This window comes from Vidua chalybeata, chromosome Z (assembly GCF_026979565.1).
Source record: "Vidua chalybeata isolate OUT-0048 chromosome Z, bVidCha1 merged haplotype, whole genome shotgun sequence".
NCBI lineage: Eukaryota > Metazoa > Chordata > Aves > Passeriformes > Viduidae > Vidua > Vidua chalybeata.
The window spans coordinates 1,961,069-1,980,823 of NC_071570.1; the positions used below are offsets into that span (position 1 = coordinate 1,961,069).

The following is a 19,755-nucleotide window of genomic DNA, read 5'->3' on the forward strand; positions in this document are numbered from 1 at the left end:
AACTGATCTTTTTGTATCATAACTCTGCTCAAAGCTCTTAAAATTTTTTTTCAGTTTAACACATCATTTTGACATGTTGGTAATAATGACTTCAACACAAAAACTATCTACGCTGCCTCCAAGACCTGTCTTCCTGGCACTGCACTTTGCACTTGTCTCTACCTCCACGCAGGAATATCTGCTATTGTTGGACCATTCAGAAATCCTAGATGTCTTTGAAGTTACCTGATATTGATGTTGCATTTCCTTTGGTCACAGGCTTTGGGATGTCAACGTGTATCCTCTATAGCACAGCACAGTCAGCTACTGCTTCAGGTCCTAGGTTTATTTCATACAATCACAGAACGGTTTGGGTTCAAAGGGACCTTGCAGATCATCTTGTTCCACAGGCAGGACACCTTCCACTAGACCAAGTTGCTCAGCCTCCTTTTTTTCTTTTTAGCAGACAGATGACAGACACCACTGAGCTGTTGCTGTCTCTGCACATGAAGATCCTTTGAGAGGATGTTGAACCCCTCACACACATTCAGAGAGACCTTAAGAGAGATGCTCATGCTTTTGCACTGCAGCCTCAAATCCAAATGGGACTGACAGCCTTTTGTACCTAACTGCTAATGTCCAAAATGTGCTGAGCTATGTGGTTTGAGAAACATGTGGACCTGGAGTGAATCCAGAGGAGGCCCCGGAGCTGCTGCCAGGGCTGGAGCCCCTCTGCTCTGGAGCCAGCCTGGCAGAGCTGGGGGTGCTCACCCAGAGAAGGGAAGGCTCCAGGGAGACCTCACTGAGGGCTTTCAGTACCTAAAGGGATCTTATAAAAAAGATGGAGAGCAACTTTTTACACAGCAGATAGTGAAAGGACAAGTGGAAATGGTTTTAAACTACAAAAAGGAAAGACTTAGGAAAGATTTTAGGCAGAAATCCTTGCCTTTAGGGTGAGACCCTGGCACAGGGTGCCCAGAGAAGCTGTGGCTGCCCCTGGATCCCTGGAAGTGTCCAAGGCCAGGTTGGACGGGGCTTGGAGCAATCTGGGATAGTGGAAGGTGTCCTTGCCCATGGCAGGGGGAGTGGAATGAGATGAACTTCCAGCCTTCCAGCCCAAACACTCTTGATTTCTGTGATTAATTAATAAGACATGGCAATATCCAGCTTTGGTGTGGGTGATCGAGTTTTGCAATTTGTTTTACTAAATCAAGTATTATTTCATGGAATTATAAAATAGTTTGGATTTGGATGAGACCTTTAAAGGTCATCCAGCCTAACTCCCCTGCCAAAGACAGGGATATCTTCAATGAGATCAGGTGTCTGAAAGCCCTGTCAAAGCTGACCTTGAGTGTTTCCAGGGATGCAGCATCCACCAGTTCTCTGGCCAACCTGTGCCAGTGCTTCAAAAAAAACTTCTTTCTAATACCCAATCTAAATCAATGCTCTTCCTGGAGGTGCAGGCGTGCAGCTGGGAGCTCTTTCTAGAGCACATGCACATCCTGCCTGCCTGCCTTCTCCACAGCCACCCTGCTCCTGAAGTAACTTCTGGGCTCTGGGATTTGCAGCCATGTTGCTGCCTTCTTCCATTGGCTTTCTTCCTGCTGCTGCTTGAAATTTCATTTCCTGGAGAAAGGTTTATGCAAATGTTGGTTTTGTGTGTGTGTGTGTGTGTATGTTAGAATCCCCCAGCATTAGCTGGCCAGCCTTTTGACTGATTTCAACCACACCTGAAAGAGAAGTAGAGCTTCTGGAAACACAAAGTCTGTCAAGCTTCATGGCAAACAGCGGCTGTATTAGAGAAGACACATTTTGTTAAGTGCTCTGCTGGGGAGAAAGGCAGGGAGAGCTCAGCCCTTATCAGCACTGCTTGGCTTCCTTGGCAGTAGATAAGGGGCAGGCAGCTGGCCAGCCAGAACGCACACATCCCTGAACCAGGCACAGCTTGTGCTGCCCCAGACAGAAGGCCAACACAAGTAGGTTGGGGACACAGAAGGGAGATTTGGATGTATCAGGAATCAGCCTTGGAGATAGGAGGAGAAGGAGCCATGAATCTGTGGCAGAGAAGAGGTGAAGGGAATGTCTGACGCAAATCCATATGAAAAGTGAGCTTAATTAAATTTACTCTTCATAGAAAAAAAAAAAAATCTCTCTGAATGCAGTGAAACCTTCACAAAGCAAGTGCAGTGCTGGCTGAATAGTCTGTATATGTTTCCAGGCACAACATGACTGGAACACCTTATCTTTCAAAAACACGATGGCAACCTCTCAGATGCTCTGCTTTGTCTGCAGAAGGGATCTTCTCCATTTCACTCCGCTGTTAATTTCATGACCAGCTGGAATCTCAAACGTTTGGAGCTGGCTGAAAATGCTACCAAAAAATTAAGCCACGTGTCTGCTTGAAGCTGGGAAAATCCAGGCACAGAAGAGGCAAGAGGGATATTTCTGTGAGTCCACATTCTGTAGAAGGGCTAAATATTGTGAGGTGTCTCACCTTGCTCCTGGGAATACCGGCCTTGTGGAGACAGGACCTGTGCCCAAGACACTGAATCACAACACCTACATCACTGAGGGCAGAAACCCTTTCAGTCTAGAAGATGAGCATGACTCTGGAGAGACAACTGCTACGTTAGGGACATGTGACCTCAGGTGTAAAGGACTGAAGTATCAAAAAGGCAAAAGCAAAAAAAACCAGAGTATCTCCAGCAGACTTACAGCAAATCCGGAACTGACCTTCTCACCCCAAAAAAACCCATTAAACTCCCACCTTGTGGCTTCCCACTCATAGAATCATAGAGGGGGTTGGAAGGGGGTTGGAAGTAACCTTCGAGTTCACCTAGTCCTGCCATGCGCAGGAACACCTTCCACTAGACAGGTTGCCCCAAGCCCCATCCAACCTGGCTTTGAGCACTTCCAGGGTTGGAGAATCCACGACCTCCTTGGACAACACGTCCCAGTGCCTCTCCACCCTCACAGCAAAGAATTTATTTCTAAGATCTAGCCTAAAGATCCCCTCTTTCAATTTCTACCCATTCCCAGTGACTCTGTCACTGCAGTTCCTGGCAGAGAGTCCCTCTCTGGCTTCCTGGTGGGTCCTTTGGGATACTGGAAGATGCTGTGAGGTCTCCATGCAAATGTCTCTTTCCCAAGCTGAACAGCCCCAGGGAACCTGTTGGGCATCACTGCAAGGGTCTCTGCAGACTCAACAAAGGACCATGGTTTTCACAGACAGGTCCCCAAACATGCACTGCCAGGCAACAGGCTCTGATTTCCTTATGGAGACCCTGGGCCCCTGCTGGGGCACAGGAATTTGGTTACCTTTCACCATTACCTCAGCACAAGTGGTTAAAGCTTTTCAAAGACTAAAAAAAACCCAACACATGGGGGGAACCCGCTGTGTTGGGAGTTACGGATTTAGGGTGCAGGCAGCAGAGGAAGGCTGGGCAGGCTCCGGGGCTGCCTTGTGTCCGTGTCACACCTCGGGACCGCCGCCCTGGAGCTGTTGTGCCATTGCGGGACGTGGAGCTGTGGCCAGTTCGAATCTACCCAGAACCACAAAATCGTTTAGGCTGGAGAGGCCCACCAAGACCACTGAGTCCAACTGCAACACCAGCACTGCCAAGGCCACCACTGCCCCATGTCCCCAAGTGCCACATCCACATGGCTTTGAAATCCCTCCCAGGGACGGGGACTCAGCACTGCCCCGGGCAGCTGTGCCAGGGCAACACAGCCCTTTCCATGGAGGTATTTTCCCAATATCCAGCCTCAACTTCACCTGACGCCGTTCCCTCTCCTCCTGTCCCTGTTCCCTGGAGCAGAGCCCGACCCCCCCCCGGCTGTCCCCTCCTGTCAGGAGCTGTGCAGAGCCACAAGGTCCCCCCTGAGCCTCCTTTTCTCCAGGCTGAGCCCCTTCCCAGCTCCCTCAGCCTCTTCTGGGGCTCCATTCCCTTCCCCAGCTCTGTTCCCTGCCCTGGACACGCTCCAGCCCCTCAGTGTCTCTCTCATCCTGAGGGCCCAGAGCTGCCCCCAGCACTGGAGGCGCCTCAGCAGTGCCGGCACAGGGGGGCGGTCGCTGCCCCTGTCCGTGGTGTCACACTATTGCCGCTGGAAGCCAGGTGCCACTGCCCACCCGTGCAGAGCCCGGCTGGAGCTCAGCGGCAATTCCCGCCGGGAATCGATGCACTCTTTCTCAGCTCCCACCGTGCCCGCCGCCGCGGAAGGATACGGAGCGGGGGTGCCGCAGTGCGGCTACGCTGCTGCGGCTCAGCCAAACCTCCGACGGGCCCCGATCAGCCTCCCGCGGCGGGCGCGCGCGCTGTGACTGACAGCCGAACCAACCAATGAGCGCTGCGACCTCGACCCGCCTCCCTTCGCCTCACGCCTGCTTCTTCCACTCCCCTTCCCTTGTCTTTTTTTTTTATACGCTGCGGGCATTCCATTGGCTGTTCTGACTGCCAATTAGATCTCCAGACCAATCGCAGTGCGGCTCCTTAAAGACAGGAGAACTGCGGCCAATGGGCGGCCTCCCCGCCCAGCGGCGGGGGCGGGGCGGTTTGGGGGGCGGGGCCTCAGAGGAGGTAACGCTGAGGGAAGAGGCGGCGGCCGCACAGCACTCGGGGAGACGGAGGAGGATAAGGAAGGGGAGAGGAGGAAGAAGGAGGGGAAGGAGCGGTGGCTCTCGGCGGATCCTGGTGGCTCCCGGTAGGTGCTGGTGGGTGCCGGGCCCGGGGTCCTTTCCCCATGGGCAGGGTCGCCTCGCTGGCGCTGCACGGGCCGTGAGGAACCGTCCGGGCCTGGTCCCGGCGGGGCCGGGGGCGCCTCCCTACGCCCTCGCCCTTTTTGTCGTGGTGGGACCCGGGCTAGGTTATCCCGCTCCCGCCGGCATTACCCCCGGGCTGTGGTGGGAGGGCCGCGCTGTTCCGTGTGTGTGTGTGTGTGTGGGTGAGGGGAGGGGAGGGGAGGGAGGAATAAAGAAGTTGTGGCGCTCCTTCTCTCCCCCGCTGCCTCCTTTCGTGCCCGGTGTGTTTTCCTTGCAGGGTTCCGCCGAATATCCCGAGCTGGAAGGGACCCGCGAGGATCGTCGCGTCCAGCTCTTAGCGCTGCACAGGACACCCCTGTGTGCCTCCTGGACGTGCAGGCAGGGTTAGGTGTGCGAAACTCCGTGGTGTTTTGGAGCAGAAAGTTGGGAGCGGTGTGGGGTGGAGGAGTTGTGTTTGGCGCTAGGAGTTTGTCTTTGGGATTGCGAGGCTTCACCTCACCCTTTTGTCCGATCCCCTCTCCTTGTCTGCAGAGCCGCGGGTGTAAAATACACACAGCCCACGTGAGACAGGACTTGAGAACGCTGTTTTTATTCATGCCTTTAACGCTGCAGCAAGCTGTGTGTTGTCAGAGGGCAGGGGTAGGTGGGATGCTGGGGAGAAATTCCTCCCTGAGAGGTTAGTGAGGCGCTGACACAGGAGGTTGCCCAGAGGAGCTGTGGCAGCTCCATCCCTGGGTGTTGTTTGTAAACAAACACAACCTGGTAATGTCTCATCTGTCTCGATAAGTGCTCGGAGGAAGCTGTGTCGTGATAAGGGTAAGTGGTTGGTGTTGTTGCTGCAGAGTTATGGAGTTCCTGTCTGTAGGGGGGGGTGTTTTTTGAGTTGTTTTTTTTTTTTTTTCCCATTTTGTGGAGAGTGGAGGGGAAGAGAAGTGCAATACATCGTGGTCTTTTAGTGTTCACTCTGGGGAAATAAAAGAACGGAGAAAAGCATGTGAATGAATGAAGAGCTCTTGTGATGATTTTGGAGAGCTGTTGAGCAGCTGGGATTCAGGCTGCAGGCTGGTCTTGTGTCTCCTTGGCTGTCCATCACAGTTTCTGACTGAGGAAAAAACCCAACACATGTGTTGTGCTTGTGAGTGGGATTGTGTTAGGAAAAAGTTTATTTACTGGGTTTACCAAAGTGAGCGTCTCCAAAAGCCTGTGTGTATTGTGTGTGGAGCTGGTGCTATCACAGTCCAGGGGTATAAACGGGTTAGATTCCATCGGTAGCAAGAGGTTTATAATGACAGCTTGTTAGGAGACCACAGGTAGCAGCAGGTTTGTCTTTTCTCAAGTGTTCTGTCTTAGCCTGGAGAGCTGTACTTTCAAACTGATTCATGACATTACTTCTGTGGGGCCTGGCCTCTGCAGAGAGGGACTGATTAGTGTTGCTCTGTTCTCCAGGCTGGAAAAGAAACACCCTCTGGTTGAGGTGAGAGGCTAGCAGAGCGAGGTTGCTTGTTTAGATTTTCTCATGCTTTGTCGAGGTGTTGGTGCGTGAGTGGGTTGTTTGTGTGCTCGTTCTGAGGCACAGCTTTCAAACTTCTAAGGTTTACAAGCTCTGGTGAATTCGGGGGGGATGAGAGTGTGTGAGTAAAGGAGGTGTTTGTGAAGTCCCTTTGCTTAGCACTATCATGATGAAAGATAACATTAGTTACAAGTGCCTTTAAGAAGTGGAAGGGGAGGGTCTTGTTTAAGGTGGTTTCCACTTAAAGATGAGTCTGAGCATATGTTGAACAGCATATTGGAGTGTTGAAAAGAGTAACCTCGCAGCTGATTGTTGTTCTGCAGTTGTATGGGTCAGGTACGCAGGCAGTCAACAAAAGGAGTGTGTTTGAAGAGCCAGTTTTCTTTACTGAAGAGGTTGGATATGCGTGATAGAACCTTGGAGAAGAATTCATCAGCTGTCCTGAGGTTCTGTTTGACAGTAAAATAAACAGAACAAGTGAAACAATTGAAAGAATGAGGTTAAAGAATTGGTCTCTGAACTGTTCTCTTGTTTCTTTCCACCCAGCAGCTAGATTCACCAAAATCAAATACCCTGGAATTGCACAGTGAATCTCCAAATGAAGGGTTCTCCCTGGTTCCTCCTCCATCTTCCTGTTCCACTTGATCTTTCAGAAGTCTTGAGCACCAGTTGATACAATTGAGGTTTTTTTGAGCTCAAAAAACCCTCGCTGCTACTGAGGGCAACTTTAAAAAACAAACCTTGTTTCCATCTCTCTAATCCCTTTCCCACAAAAGTACTGGGAGAACAGGCTTAGAAGTATGTTCTGGGTAACAATGAATCTGAGCTCTGCTTGAGACTGAAGCAAATTCCTAAGTTTTGTTTGTATAAAGAACAGTACGCAAAGTTTTAATTATTATAAAAAGTATTCCAGAGTTTTCAAATGTATTCCGTGCTGCCTTAATGGTTGTGCATGTAAATGCCCTGTAATTGAAAGCATCCATTTATGGGGCTGACTTGCTAAGTGAGCTGTAAATTCTGCTTTTCAGATTGGATTTAATGACTTTTATCATAAAGCCATAAACTGGTTGTGAACTGTGCCGAGAGGCAAACAATACCTAAGCTTACTTTGCCAAAATATTTGTAATTGTTGATTTGTTAAACTGAATTGCTGCAGGTCATGCGATGGGATTAGGTTTTTGTAATAGAATGGAGAGTACAGGCAGCCCTGTACTCGATACTCTCTGGGCTAGAAGAAATTGGCTACTGCAGAAAACCTTCCTAAACATTCCTCTCCACTTCCAGTAACAGAAGCTCCATTGCAAACTGTAAGCCTTCATTCCAGATGACCTTTTACTCTGATTATGTGTTTGACAGCCACAGTGTGAAGGAAGACCAAGAGGGGAGCTCCTGAGTCTCCCAGCAGTTTAGTCTGGGGCTCGAGCTTGGTTTAAAACCCTAGAGCAATAGGACATTAAGATCAGATACATAACATAATGGAACCCTGCTTATCAGGGGGGTGGAGGGCTGGGTTGTCCGAGGAACACTAGGCCTCTACTGAAAGTGAACTCGCATTAACTAATTGTTAAATGCAATTGTTTGGGCTTTAACAAACTGGAGGAGCTGCTAAGCTATAAACTGAAACAGGTACCTAGGTAACTGATAGCAGCTCTGTGAATATTCCTGTCAAATTTAGCCCAGGAGTATTTATTTTCTAAAATAATGAAGCTGACACTTGCCTGTTGCACATGGAAAATTTTAGTTAAAATTAATGAGGTGAGAAGGGCTTAAACTGCTGTGTTTTGGAGTGCTTAGTCACTGCTTTTCTGGGGCTGTTAATGTCCTTTGAGTTTTAAGAAGCACTACTCTGATGTTGTTCATAACATTAAATAAGTGGAAGAATTTTGTGGCTTTGTAGAGATAGGCGGTTTGGCCAACTACAGTTGTGATAGTTTTCCTCTTTGCAATTTTAGGAGAGTTGCTAAAATACATTGGGCCCTCCAGTAGTTTAATCAAAGGTCAATAAAATTAGCAACTCTTCCTTCTCATGTCTCCTGTTGCAGGCAATTTTAGTATGCTGTGAGTGCATGAGTTAGATGGAGTGCTAATTTTTTTAATAGCAATACACCTTTTCATTACTGCATTGGCTACAATTTCAGGTAGCCCTTAGTAATTGAAGAAAAATAGTGTTCCCTTGTCCTTTCCACTGAGTGATTTAAGCTAGAGTGTATTCTGTCTGAAATGTAAAAGACTGACTTTGATTTTTAGTTTGAAGTTCATACTGAATTCAGGTGCACACTGTGCGCTTGGTGAAATTGATAAAGAATCTTTTCCAGATTCCAGGATTAATGAAAAAAACATTGCCTTTTAAAAAATCCCAAAAATGGGACTAAAATAGGGAGGAAATGAGCTTGTAGACTTTCTCTCAAATACCACAAATTATTTTCCTCGATCTTCTTTCCTCAGGAGCTTAACTTCTGTCCTCTTTATTCCAGAAGAGCTCTCACAAATGAAATTCTTCTAAGCCAGAATACTTCTAGTAAAACCAGGAGAGATCAGGTTTCTTTATTTCACGTTTAAGATGAATAAGCAGACTGATATGAAATATGTTGCATAAGGCTTTAGAATAAATTAGCCAGAAATCACTTGATATTTTTGGTAGCACCAGTGTGTTTATAGTATGTTCCAGACACTCAGGAAAGGAAAATTTCCCTTGAAGATTTTAGTCTGCTAGCATGCTGCCCTTAAGGTTTTCTTCATCTTTTATGCTTAGTTATTGCTGGGATCATGAGCTTAATATTTAATACTTGTTCCAGAGAACCACAGTAGAATGGAATAATAGTAGACATGACTCAAACTTTGACTTTAGAAGTTGCCAACTATGACAGTGTTTGACCAACTATAGAAACATGTGTGCATCAGGGAGCAGAGATATGCTGCGGGGGCAGAGATGAAACAAATACCACCAAAGTTAGGCAATTTGTAGCTCTTCCAATCTTAATATGTTGGGAGTAACAGCACATGCTCTCTGTGTTCCAGCAATCTAAAGGAACTTTTGTACCTTTCTGGGTAACAGTGAGTTACTCCCTTGAGTATCCACAGCTGCAGTTTGAAGGCACAGTCCAGAGATGGACTTGGGATGGGAAGGGCTGAGGTGGAAGTTTGCTGCTGTGGAACACACTGCTGACTTGGTACTACTAGTTCAACTACAGCTGAGCTTGGAAAGGGCTCTTGAAAATCTCCCTACAGTTACTCACAGAGTCCCTGAATCTTGATGTGTTGTAGTGGATATTGGCAGTAGTACACAGGAAGGAAAAAAAGATCAGATTTGGGCCATGCCATTGGACCTCAGCAGAAGAGAGCAAAGGAGTCATGGTGAAGTACATCTGAGCTCCTTTTAAAAGCAAAGGTTGTGAGTACTCAGTTTTTTTGAGGAGGTTGGCTGTAAACTACAAGGGAATCACAAAAAAACCACTTCAGGTAAGAGGGCATGTTACATATTCAGCATGTAGTTAATCTGAGACCATTTTAGCAATGTGGAAACGTTTCTTGCAGCATTGGTAAAGATTGTGTTCTGTGTGCATTTGGGGGAAGAACATGTTTTATTATTTTTTTTTTTTAGTGGATGAAGAATGTGTACCAGGCAAAAATCTAGAGGAATATTTTTAGCAAGAGGCAAGCGTCAGCAGTGGCAGTGTATGCAATTATTATTCTTTAAGAGATCAAAGCTTCTTCTATTACTGTATCCATTTGAATGTAAAGGTTATAATTGATGAATAGAAATGGGATTTGCTCAAAAATGAGCTTTAACAGTGATTCTTAAACCCACTGGTGTAAACAAGGTGTTTCTGAATCCATCTGGGTGGGTACAGTTAGAACCCAATGCAGGTCTAAGGATCCTTATGTTTATTTGAGCAGAGTTCTGCAGCAGACATGTGCACCTGCCTTCTATGGCCAGTCCCTCATGAGGTGTGAATTTCTGTCTTTGTACTTTAAATTATAATGTTGGGAGCTTTAGGATAATCTGACCAAAGGGATAAGATAACCTTAAGCTGATACAATTTTTTTCTGTAGTCCTTAGGTAAGTCCTTATACTTAGTGTCTTCAAGCATTTGTATTTAATTTAATGGAAGAAGTAAAGCTTTCAGGCTTGGCCTCTGTCCAGGGGAACATCCCAAACTGTGTGAGCTGTCTTCAGATAGTTTCTTTATGATGAGAGGCTGAGAGCCCTATTATTTGAGGGAGGGACGTGATTCAAGTATACACAGCATTTTGAAGCTTGCAGACCAGGTGAATGCAAGTAGTTCTTCAGCAAAGTTTTCAGTGGTAGACCAAGAGTGACTTTCTGAAACTAGGAAGGGAATAAATTAAATTACTAAAAGTAGTTCTTTTGAAAGTGGACACTTAAATACTAGTGCAGTCTGCCACAAGAGGTTGTGAAGGCATGTTCAAAAGGTGGTTAGGTGGATTTGTGGACAGCAAGCCCATAAATTGCTTCTGATGGGAGTAAGTAGCAATGTAGCCTTTAATTTTGTAACAGTTTAAATTGCTGAAGGATTATCAGGAGAGTGGACTGCAGAATACAGCCAGGTTCACATGCTTTCCTTGAGTAGCATGTCCTTTTGCCACCTTTGGACCCATTGGAGCACTAGGCTGGATGCACCATGGCTGCATTTTCATTACAACATCTTCATTTATCCAAATTGCTCATAATTCAGCCCACTCATGCCTTCCAGTTTGCACTATCTTCTCCAGGCTTGGAGCAGAGTGGCTTTTTTTTCATAAATTAAGCTGGCTGAAATACTCTCATGTGAGTACTCATCACAATCGGCTGAAGTATTAAGCTGAATGAAGTCCTGTCCTACTTGTGTCACATTCTCTCTGCTCACCCTTTGAAAGATACAGGGTCACTACTGGAATAACTTCCTGAAATTCTTATTGATAACTCTTGGCAAATCACTGACATGGCAAAACAATAGCTAGAAGGAAGAAATTAGTTTAAGCCTCCCAGACTCGTAGTCTGCAGCTGTGATGTGTGTTGTGTTTTCATTAAATAGCTGCTAAGCTGCAAAAATCATTGTTAGAAAGGGCTCTTTAAATGTGTCTCTTGGTGTTTTGCAGTTTTTTACAGCTTATTTTCGTGGAGGTAACATGTCAGTTTGTGCTGACATCTTCTGCAGAAGCTGGATGAGCACACATCTGTAAGGCAACCGTATAAAATTAAGTATAGTGTCTGGAAATTTCTGATTAGTTAGGTCTGAACCTACAGTCATTTGGAAATGTGAAAACAGATTTTTAAAAAATTTGTTTTCCTCTGAGTATGTCAAAATAATATGAGAGTTCAAATATAGAGAAAAATTGAAATGTATGGAATTTCTAAATTCTTTCATGCTCCAAGACTTTAAGTTACTCAATGTGCATTTGAAACAGAAAGGCAAATATTTATTAAAGAAAAAACAAACCATGAGAGAATACAGAAAATTCTATTTCCTTATTAGGGGAGAGAATACTACAAAATTGAGCACCTCATCACAGGAAGTATTAAAAGCTGAAAAATTGCATAAAAACATTGAGAATGTTTGGAGGGCCTGGAAGAATAGGCTCCAAAAGAGGCTATTTCCCACCCTGGTGGTAAATGAGACCTTTCTGAAGTCTGTGTTTTATAAGGCTGACAGTCAAAGGAGTATTCTGTGGCACTGAAAGGTGTCAAATTTGAAGATAAAGACCAGAAAATATTCAGATAAGGTAAAGAATTGGTGTGTGGATCAGCAATGATAGTGGTACTTGATTGCCTACATCTGTCAGCACCGAATTTTATGTTCAGATACCATCAATTGCTGCTCTTTGAAACAAAAGGCAAAGAGGTTGTCTCCTTCAGTTCAGTTCACAAGAATTTCTTGTGTGTGCCTTGAAGCACCCAATGCTGGCCTTGTTCAAAGGCTGAAGTATTTTTATAAAGCTCCCAGTGTCTGCTGCTCCCTCCTTTAGAAACCAAGTGTGTGTCTTCAACCAGTGGAGGCCATGCAAGCCTGTCTGTTTAATCTCTGGAGCTGTGTGTACTCATTAGGGGTCTAGTATGTCTCACTGCCAGGCCCTCAAATGGTTCAGAGCATATGAGGCTTCTTAATTTGGCTTTGTCACCAGAAGAAATGATTTAAATTAAAGCACATTTCCAGCTATGCAGTCGCTGCTAGTGCTGCAGTTGAAGTCTGGGGCTAGAGTTCTCTTCCACACTCCTGTAATTTTTCTGACATCACTTGTAGTACATCAGTAACGTGTGTGAGAAGCTTTTTAGCTTGAAAGAGAACTATCTTGGCAAAAACCCAAGAAAACTGATGGGTTTTTACTCTTACCTAGCTAAATTTTTGTGGAAGAGCATTAGCACTGGTGCCGAGGTGATGGTGCCACAGGAAGGAAAGGAAGGAGAACTGGGCTTCCTGTGGCAAGAAGCTGCTGTGTTGGCTTGACTCTTTATGATACTGTACCTTGAGTGTCTGAGTCAGTGTTTCATTAAAATATATTGTCTATTCAGTTTTATTTTTCTTGTTTGCTGTAGCCACGACTCCAATGCAATTCTCAGCAAAACCTGCAGTTGGAATTATAGGGGACAATTCAGCAATAATTTAATGTTGCTGGAAGAAGGAAATTTCTTTATAGCCTTGTGTGAAAATGAATGTTTTATCTTTTTACCAGGGCCTCTACAGACAAAAAATGTGCAACAGTTTAAAACTTAGAGAGGGTTGACCTGGATTGGGTATAAGGAAGAAATTCTTTCCTCTGAAGGCGGTTAGGTCCTGGCACAGGTTGCCCAGAGAAATTGTGGCTGCCCCATCCCTGAAAGTGTTGCAGGCCAGGTTGGATGGAGCTCTGAGCAGCCTGGGATAGTGGAAGGTGTCCCTGGCCATGGCAGAAGGTGCAACAAGACGATTTTTAACAGTCCCTTCCCAAACCGCTCAGTGATTCTGTGATTTAGGATGGAGTATTTTCAATGGCTTGCATAAAATTATCAGTGTTGATCTTCCTGTTAATTAGAACCTCCTTGACCCCAGAAAACTGCATTGCTTCAGTCATATTTTTGGGTGCTCTGAGAAGCTGGTTTATGGAGGTGTAATTTATTTGAAACTGAAATGTCATGCCTACTGAATGTACTGTTTTGTGCAAGTTCCAAGTTATGACTTAAATTACCTGTAGAATATAATCTAGTATTTGTTGACTTGGCCCTCACTGAAACTGCAGAAATGTGGCAAGGCATAAATTAGAATGAATGCTGTAGCCTGAAGTACCTTGGATCATGCTGTTGTGCAGGTGGGAGACTTCGGTAAGACGAAGTTGGTATATTTTGGATAGATGTGAGGAGTGTGCCTGTACAGGTTGGAGAGGCACGTAAGCTGCCTTCAAAGCTCCAATAAAGTAGCCTGAAGGTAGTGTTAACTTTTAGCTAAAACAAGGTATTTTCAGCTGACTGAACTAACTTACACGGCTTGGGAATATGGGAACTTTCTGGAGTTCAAATACCCATTTGTTGCCTGGAAATAGGATCATTTTTTACTTGAAAGCTATGCTTCCATCCATAGGACCATTAATGTCCTTGAGAAATTTCTAACAGCTGTCTGCCTGTTGATTTCAGGTATTTTATTTTAATGCCTCAAACCAGCCTAATGGAAGCTGCAAAAGCAAGATGCTTTTTTTCTAAGTGGCTATCATTTCTCTCTTAAATGATTTGAAGTGCGTATTGCAGTGAATGCTAAACATAGCTCCAGTTACAGCATCCCTTTTAATATTTCATTTTATATTAATATCCTGATCAGGTAGTTATACTGAATGAAAGGCTTTTAAAAATGAAAACAGACAATTCTACTACCCTGATGCCTGCAAACTAAGAGTTTAACTGTTCCTTTAGTGAATTTTGAAAGACTTGATTTTAGGGGCTGCCATTTTAGAGGATTTATTATCTGTAGGCCATTGAATTTTAGAGGGGAATAGGGTTATTACTAGACTTGGTGAAAATTTGAAATTGGTGTCCCCCCAGGGAAAAAAAATAGGTAGTTATCTAAAACATGACAAAATGAGAAAAGGTTTGTGAAATGGCTGGCTGTTGGAAGGTTTCTATCAAGCCATAATGACTAAATCACCTTCCAAACACAATTTCACCTGATAAATTAATTTGGAGACGGGCAGAACATGCATATATGTGTATGCAGTTTGTCCATCAATGTGAAAAATATTAATAAATTACTTAAACCAGCTAGCCTAGGTACAAAGTTAGACTCAAGTTACCTTCTGTATTTGCTGAAGTTTGCTTCAGTCAGGAAAGACTTGAGAAAAATTTGATTTTCTGTTCCAATAGTAATCTTGGTCTGTGATAGCTGTTTAAGAGTCTATAGCAGACCTGATCTTTATTGATGAAGTACATAACTGTGATAAAGACTACTTCTGAGCTATTTAACTGTTCGGGGTTTTTTTTTTGTTTTTGTTTTTGGTTTTTTTTTTTTGTTTTTTTTTTTTTTTTTTTTTTGGTTTTTTTTTTGTTTTGTTTCTTTTTTGGTTTTTTTTTTTTTTGTTTGTTTGTTTGTTTTTTTTGTTTGTTTGTTTTTTTTTGATGCAGTGTCCTGTGGCATTTGGCAGTGAAAGGTCCTAAGGCAGACAGGTATTTGTTTCATGTGAAACCTCAGTGCTAATGTGTCTCTTGTTTTGGTTTGTGTCTTTAGGGATCAGACGGGAATCTCCAATTCATTGCTTGCTGAGTGTCTTGTCTGGTGAAAGTCATGTCCATATTGCCATTCACTCCACCGGTTGTGAAGAGACTTCTGGGGTGGAAAAAATCCGCTGGTGGCACTGCAGGGGCTGGTGGTGGTGAGCAGAATGGTCAGGAGGAGAAGTGGTGTGAGAAAGCAGTGAAAAGCTTGGTCAAGAAGCTAAAGAAAACAGGACAGCTGGATGAGCTTGAGAAGGCAATTACCACTCAGAATTGCAATACAAAATGTGTGACAATACCAAGGTAAGTGCTATTGTATTTGAAATTGTTACAGCCACTTAGGAAATTACTAAATGGATGCTCAGACCTTCTGTGAACAAATTACTAAAAAGCAGCTGCATGCTTTTGATTCTTTAAAATTATTTAAATCCTGTATTGGATTAATACAGTGCTTGCTTATAACGGAATCACATGCTCTGTGAAGTCACAATTTTGTTACATTTCAATTTTCCTTGATATGTAGGGTCCTGTTTGTGTGTATTCTGATGATGTTTAACATTGCTCTTAGTTTGTAGCGCTGCTTCATGCTTTTATTTAATAACCCTGTAAATTCTTGGGGAGGGGGGCACGCTTGAGCAAACACTTTTATGTGAAAAAATACCAGAAGACTAGTTTTTCCTTGGTCAACACTTCAGTAATCTAATTATTTTCAGTTATATCTGCTAGTTTAAATTGTACAAGCTGCCTCCATTCTCCCTTTTGAAGGGAAATTTTATCTTTGGAGGCAGGTTGTCTGAAGACCAGTTTATTTACTGTAATTATTGTCATTGTTTAATGAAAACACTTTTTGCTTAAGAACTTAGTAAATTTCTAGAATTGCTCTTCTGATCTGTATAAAGATTTAGATGAACAACTTGCATTCTACCCCTTTGACTTTCCCAGCTTAATTCATAGCAACTGCTGTGCAAGAGCAAGGGTTATGTTTGTAAGTATAATGCAGTCTGCTCTTGATTCATGTTGCACTGAAATCCCACTGGGGTGCCTGGGCAAGCTCATTGTGTGTGACAGAAGTATCAAATCACTTCACATGTGTGTTTTTCCCTGAAAAAGTTAGAGGATTTCACTTTTCTGGGCACTTAAGTCACTTGATACTAAAATTATTTATAGGGGAGAGGAACTACATCTGGTTTATGAACTTCATTTCTGTATTAGCACATTCAGCCTAGCTACTTTTAAACTTTGTATTAATCATAGTGCAAACTAGATCTGACTGGTGTCACTAATGGTTCCATATATTGAATGTGTTGTAGCTGTTATCTGATAATGGTTTCAGCATTCTGTTTTCGATTTGACACAGCTGTCTGTGAAAGTCATGAGTATGCCCTGATTGAATGACTATTTTAATTCTTATTTATCTATTTTCTGTTCATCTTTTGTTTCTAATGCTGCCCTTTGCTTGTATTTTCTTCCCTAGAATATACCAAAAAAATTCTGGTTTTCCCTTCTGCTTTCTTCCTTTTGCCAGATGGAAACAATAGATTAAAAAATATTAGCGCTTTCTTGTCTTAGAGTATTATCAGCAGACTAAGATTGGAACCTGTAAAGTTATATATTTCTTGAGATGACTTTGTGTGTTTAGCAAATCTTTACTGAGACTGAGCTGAAGTGCATAACTGGAAGTTGTTTGATACAACGCAAGTTATATAACACACTTGATGTAAATATCAAGTGTACCTAGGTTCTAGAGCTCTTGGATTTTATAGAGCCCTCCTGCAGGGATACTGGAGCAGTAGATGTTGCTATTTCAGAAAAAAATACATGTCTACAATGAATTTTGTTAGAAGATACAAGCAGTATTCTAATACATCATTATTTTTGAGTAGACTCTGGTCTACTCATAGTAGAGTATGCTTGCATAACCTTTTGTGCTAAATTAGACATAATAAATAATTCTTTAAAATGGAATACAAATATTCTGTGACCTGCAGTTCTTGCTGTTCTCTGTCCTCCACTCAGCTGTAAAAAGAACTGGATCTGGATTTTACTCCTCTTGAATACTTTAGGAGTAAGCCAGGAAGAGTTCTTCAGGTGGTGTTGGCTATTATACAGGGTTTAATTTTAAATTAAAGAATTATTTTGGCATTAAGGGGCAGGGTGATATCAGAGCTGCCAGCAGTGCCATACAGAAGTTTTTAATTTCATAGCTGGGTTTTGTTGATATTACTTCACTTTGACAGCAGTAGTTTGGGTTCCCAAGAAATAACGAATGTCAACTCAGTACTGTAATGACTTCTTGGAGATTCTGTTCTTGGATTTAGTAAATTAATGAAACCACTGCTTGAGACCCACTTTAATGAATGTCTTAAAGATCTGCCGATCAGCAGGGATAAATAATAAAATGCTGAATTTGAAACTTTTTTCCTTACTAGTCAGCAGGAAGTTTGTGGTGCCAAGCTGCTGAGATGCAGTTCTGATGTGACAGCTGGGCTAGCTTTCCAAATGTTGTTCTGCTTGTGGAGGGTTTTTGTGAGTGTTGGTTTTTTTAGCTAGCTTTAGTTTTACTTACTACTGCTTTTTAATTTGGTGTAGATATGGACAACTGTTGTGGGATGCTTCTGTTTGTCACTGTTGCATTATTCCCTAAGAAAAAGTTTCAGTTGCAGTTTCACAAGTTTTGGTCTCCTGGGAGATTTCCAGAGGGTTTGATACAGTGTTTAACTCTAGTATACTTTTTCATAATTTAAAGCTAAAGGATCCAAACTCCCACAGACTTTTCACGAAACTGAGAAGCAGCTTGAACAAAAGTTGTATTAAATCACTTACTCAGAAATCTGCATTTCTTACTGTGTGTCATTGATAATTGTGCTGAATCAGGTTTATTCTGCTCCTGTGCTGTTTGTCAAGGTGACTGCACGCTAAGGGAGGCTGATCCTGTGTGTACTACACGAAAGCTGCTCATGTGGTAATTAAAACAACTTCTTATGAGACTAATGGAGGTTCTGAGAAAGCAGAAGCAAACAGATGGAGTGGGTGTTGGCATTGCACAGCAGGACTGCTTAGCTCTTCATAAGTGGGTCAGTAATCTAGAGCAGAGGCTAAATAAGTACAGAAGTCCTTTTGACACTAGCCCTCTAAGTAATTTGTAGTTATCTTGCTGAATCCTCCCAGCAAGCCAGTGGGATTCTAATCACATAATCCGTGTGTATTCTGAAACTAAATATTGGCACGTGAGTTCACTTTTCTAAAATACGTAATGAATTTGGTGGCATTTAAGAACTTGTCTTCATGCTCTCTCATGCAGTTTTGACATGTGCAGAAGATGCAGTCAGTGGAGAAACAGGGTGAGCATCCTTCTTCTTATGGAGCAGTTTTGTCCTTCCTAGCCTGCATTATTCTTTTGAATCTCAGAATCCTAGATTAGTTTGGGTTGAAGGGAACCTTAAAGATGATCTAGCTTCAACTCCTCTGCCATGGCCATGTGCAGAGGCATCTTCCAAGTAGACCTGGTTCCTCAACACCCAGTCCATAAATGCTTTGTAACTAGTGGTGGCTGAAATCCAAGCATTTAACAAACCAAACCGTGCCATGTAGTGCATAATCAACTGGTATATTGACAGTCTTATCTTTGTTATTTAAAAAGTGGTTTCAGTGGTAACAGCACAGAGAATTGGAATCCAAAGTATGAAAACACAACTAGTTTCAGCATCCCAGTATTTTTGTGTGATCAGCTGAGTCGTTTTTCTGTCTTAAGAAGAGTACAGATATGCTTATGCCTTATTTTTGCTTCTTTTAAATGAGACCAAAAAACAGTTGCTTTTGTAAAGCACCTTATAATGTACAACTAATAAAACGGGCTTGGTTGGGTCAGGTTTGGGATAATACTGACCTAGATTGTTGTAGTTCCCTTATTTTCAAAATTGGAAATAAAAAAAAAAAAAAGCTAAGGGAAGGGAAGCATTGAATTTGAACAAATTTTTGTAGCAGTAGTCATATTACAGTTATTATATATATAGTTGGTTTTGATACTGTATGTGGAATGGTAGTTAACACTTGAATCTCAGCTTTAATTGGGGGCCTCAATTCCTGCACAGGAGGTAAATTTTACTGCTTTATACTAAATTGCACCACAAAAGCAGAGCAATGTTAAATGTTGATGGAAAGCACTCTGACAGATTTTTGGCTGAAGTAAGGTTTAAAAACCAACTTTCTGAAATAGCAGCTCAGAGACTTTCTGCTGTGGTGCTGGTACCCATGCAGGTGCTGCAGAGTCTCAGGTGAAACGCAGCAGTTGCTTCCAGAGCAGAGCAAGGGCTCTTCCTCTTGTCACACTCTTGGTTTTCAGCCTGCTTTGCAATTTCAGTATTATCTGGTCTTACATGTGCTTTCTGTCCTTCTTGTTTAACATGAGAAGAGCTGCTCTGTGCCATGGTTTTTAGAAGCTTCTTTTTGCTTATTTTTCTTCAGCTTCCCAATTTTGACTTAGAGAGTGAGAATAAGAATGTAGATGATCTGTGGACTTTACAGTCCATAGTTAGATTTCTAAAGCACCTGGCTTCTGCTTCCAATATGAGCTGAATTCTGAATTTTTGTGCCATTCAGAATCAAAAGAAAATCTTACAGTGGGTCCCGTGGTTTTGGGAATGTGGATGATTGTGAGGGAGTGTTGGGAATGTGAAGCAGACAGCTACAGATGAAGTGATTGGTTGGAATTTCTGATCAACTTTATTAATATTGATGGTGCTTTGAGTTTTTTAGGAGGAAGCAGTAATATTTCAAATATTTTAGAGCCATATTTGTATGACTTTCACTTCATCTGGTAGTGAAGGCTGTTAA

The 19,755-nt window shown here is 43.1% G+C and overlaps 1 protein-coding gene across 4 annotated transcripts in view; it reads left to right on the forward strand.

Moving 5' to 3' along the window:
* Positions 1-4,552: 4,552 nt before the first annotated feature.
* SMAD2 (SMAD family member 2) overlaps positions 4,553-19,755 on the forward strand; it is a 49,542-nt gene continuing 34,339 nt past the window's right edge. For 3 of the 4 annotated variants that reach the window (XM_053931967.1, XM_053931971.1, XM_053931970.1), the window contains exons 1-2: positions 4,553-4,680; positions 14,936-15,225. In XM_053931967.1, coding sequence (XP_053787942.1) covers positions 14,993-15,225 — 233 coding nt within the window. In that variant the 5' untranslated portion in view covers positions 4,553-4,680; positions 14,936-14,992. Of the gene's footprint in view, positions 4,681-5,015; positions 5,127-14,935; positions 15,226-19,755 lie in introns of all 4 variants that reach the window. The other variant, XM_053931969.1, reaches the window with a different exon arrangement.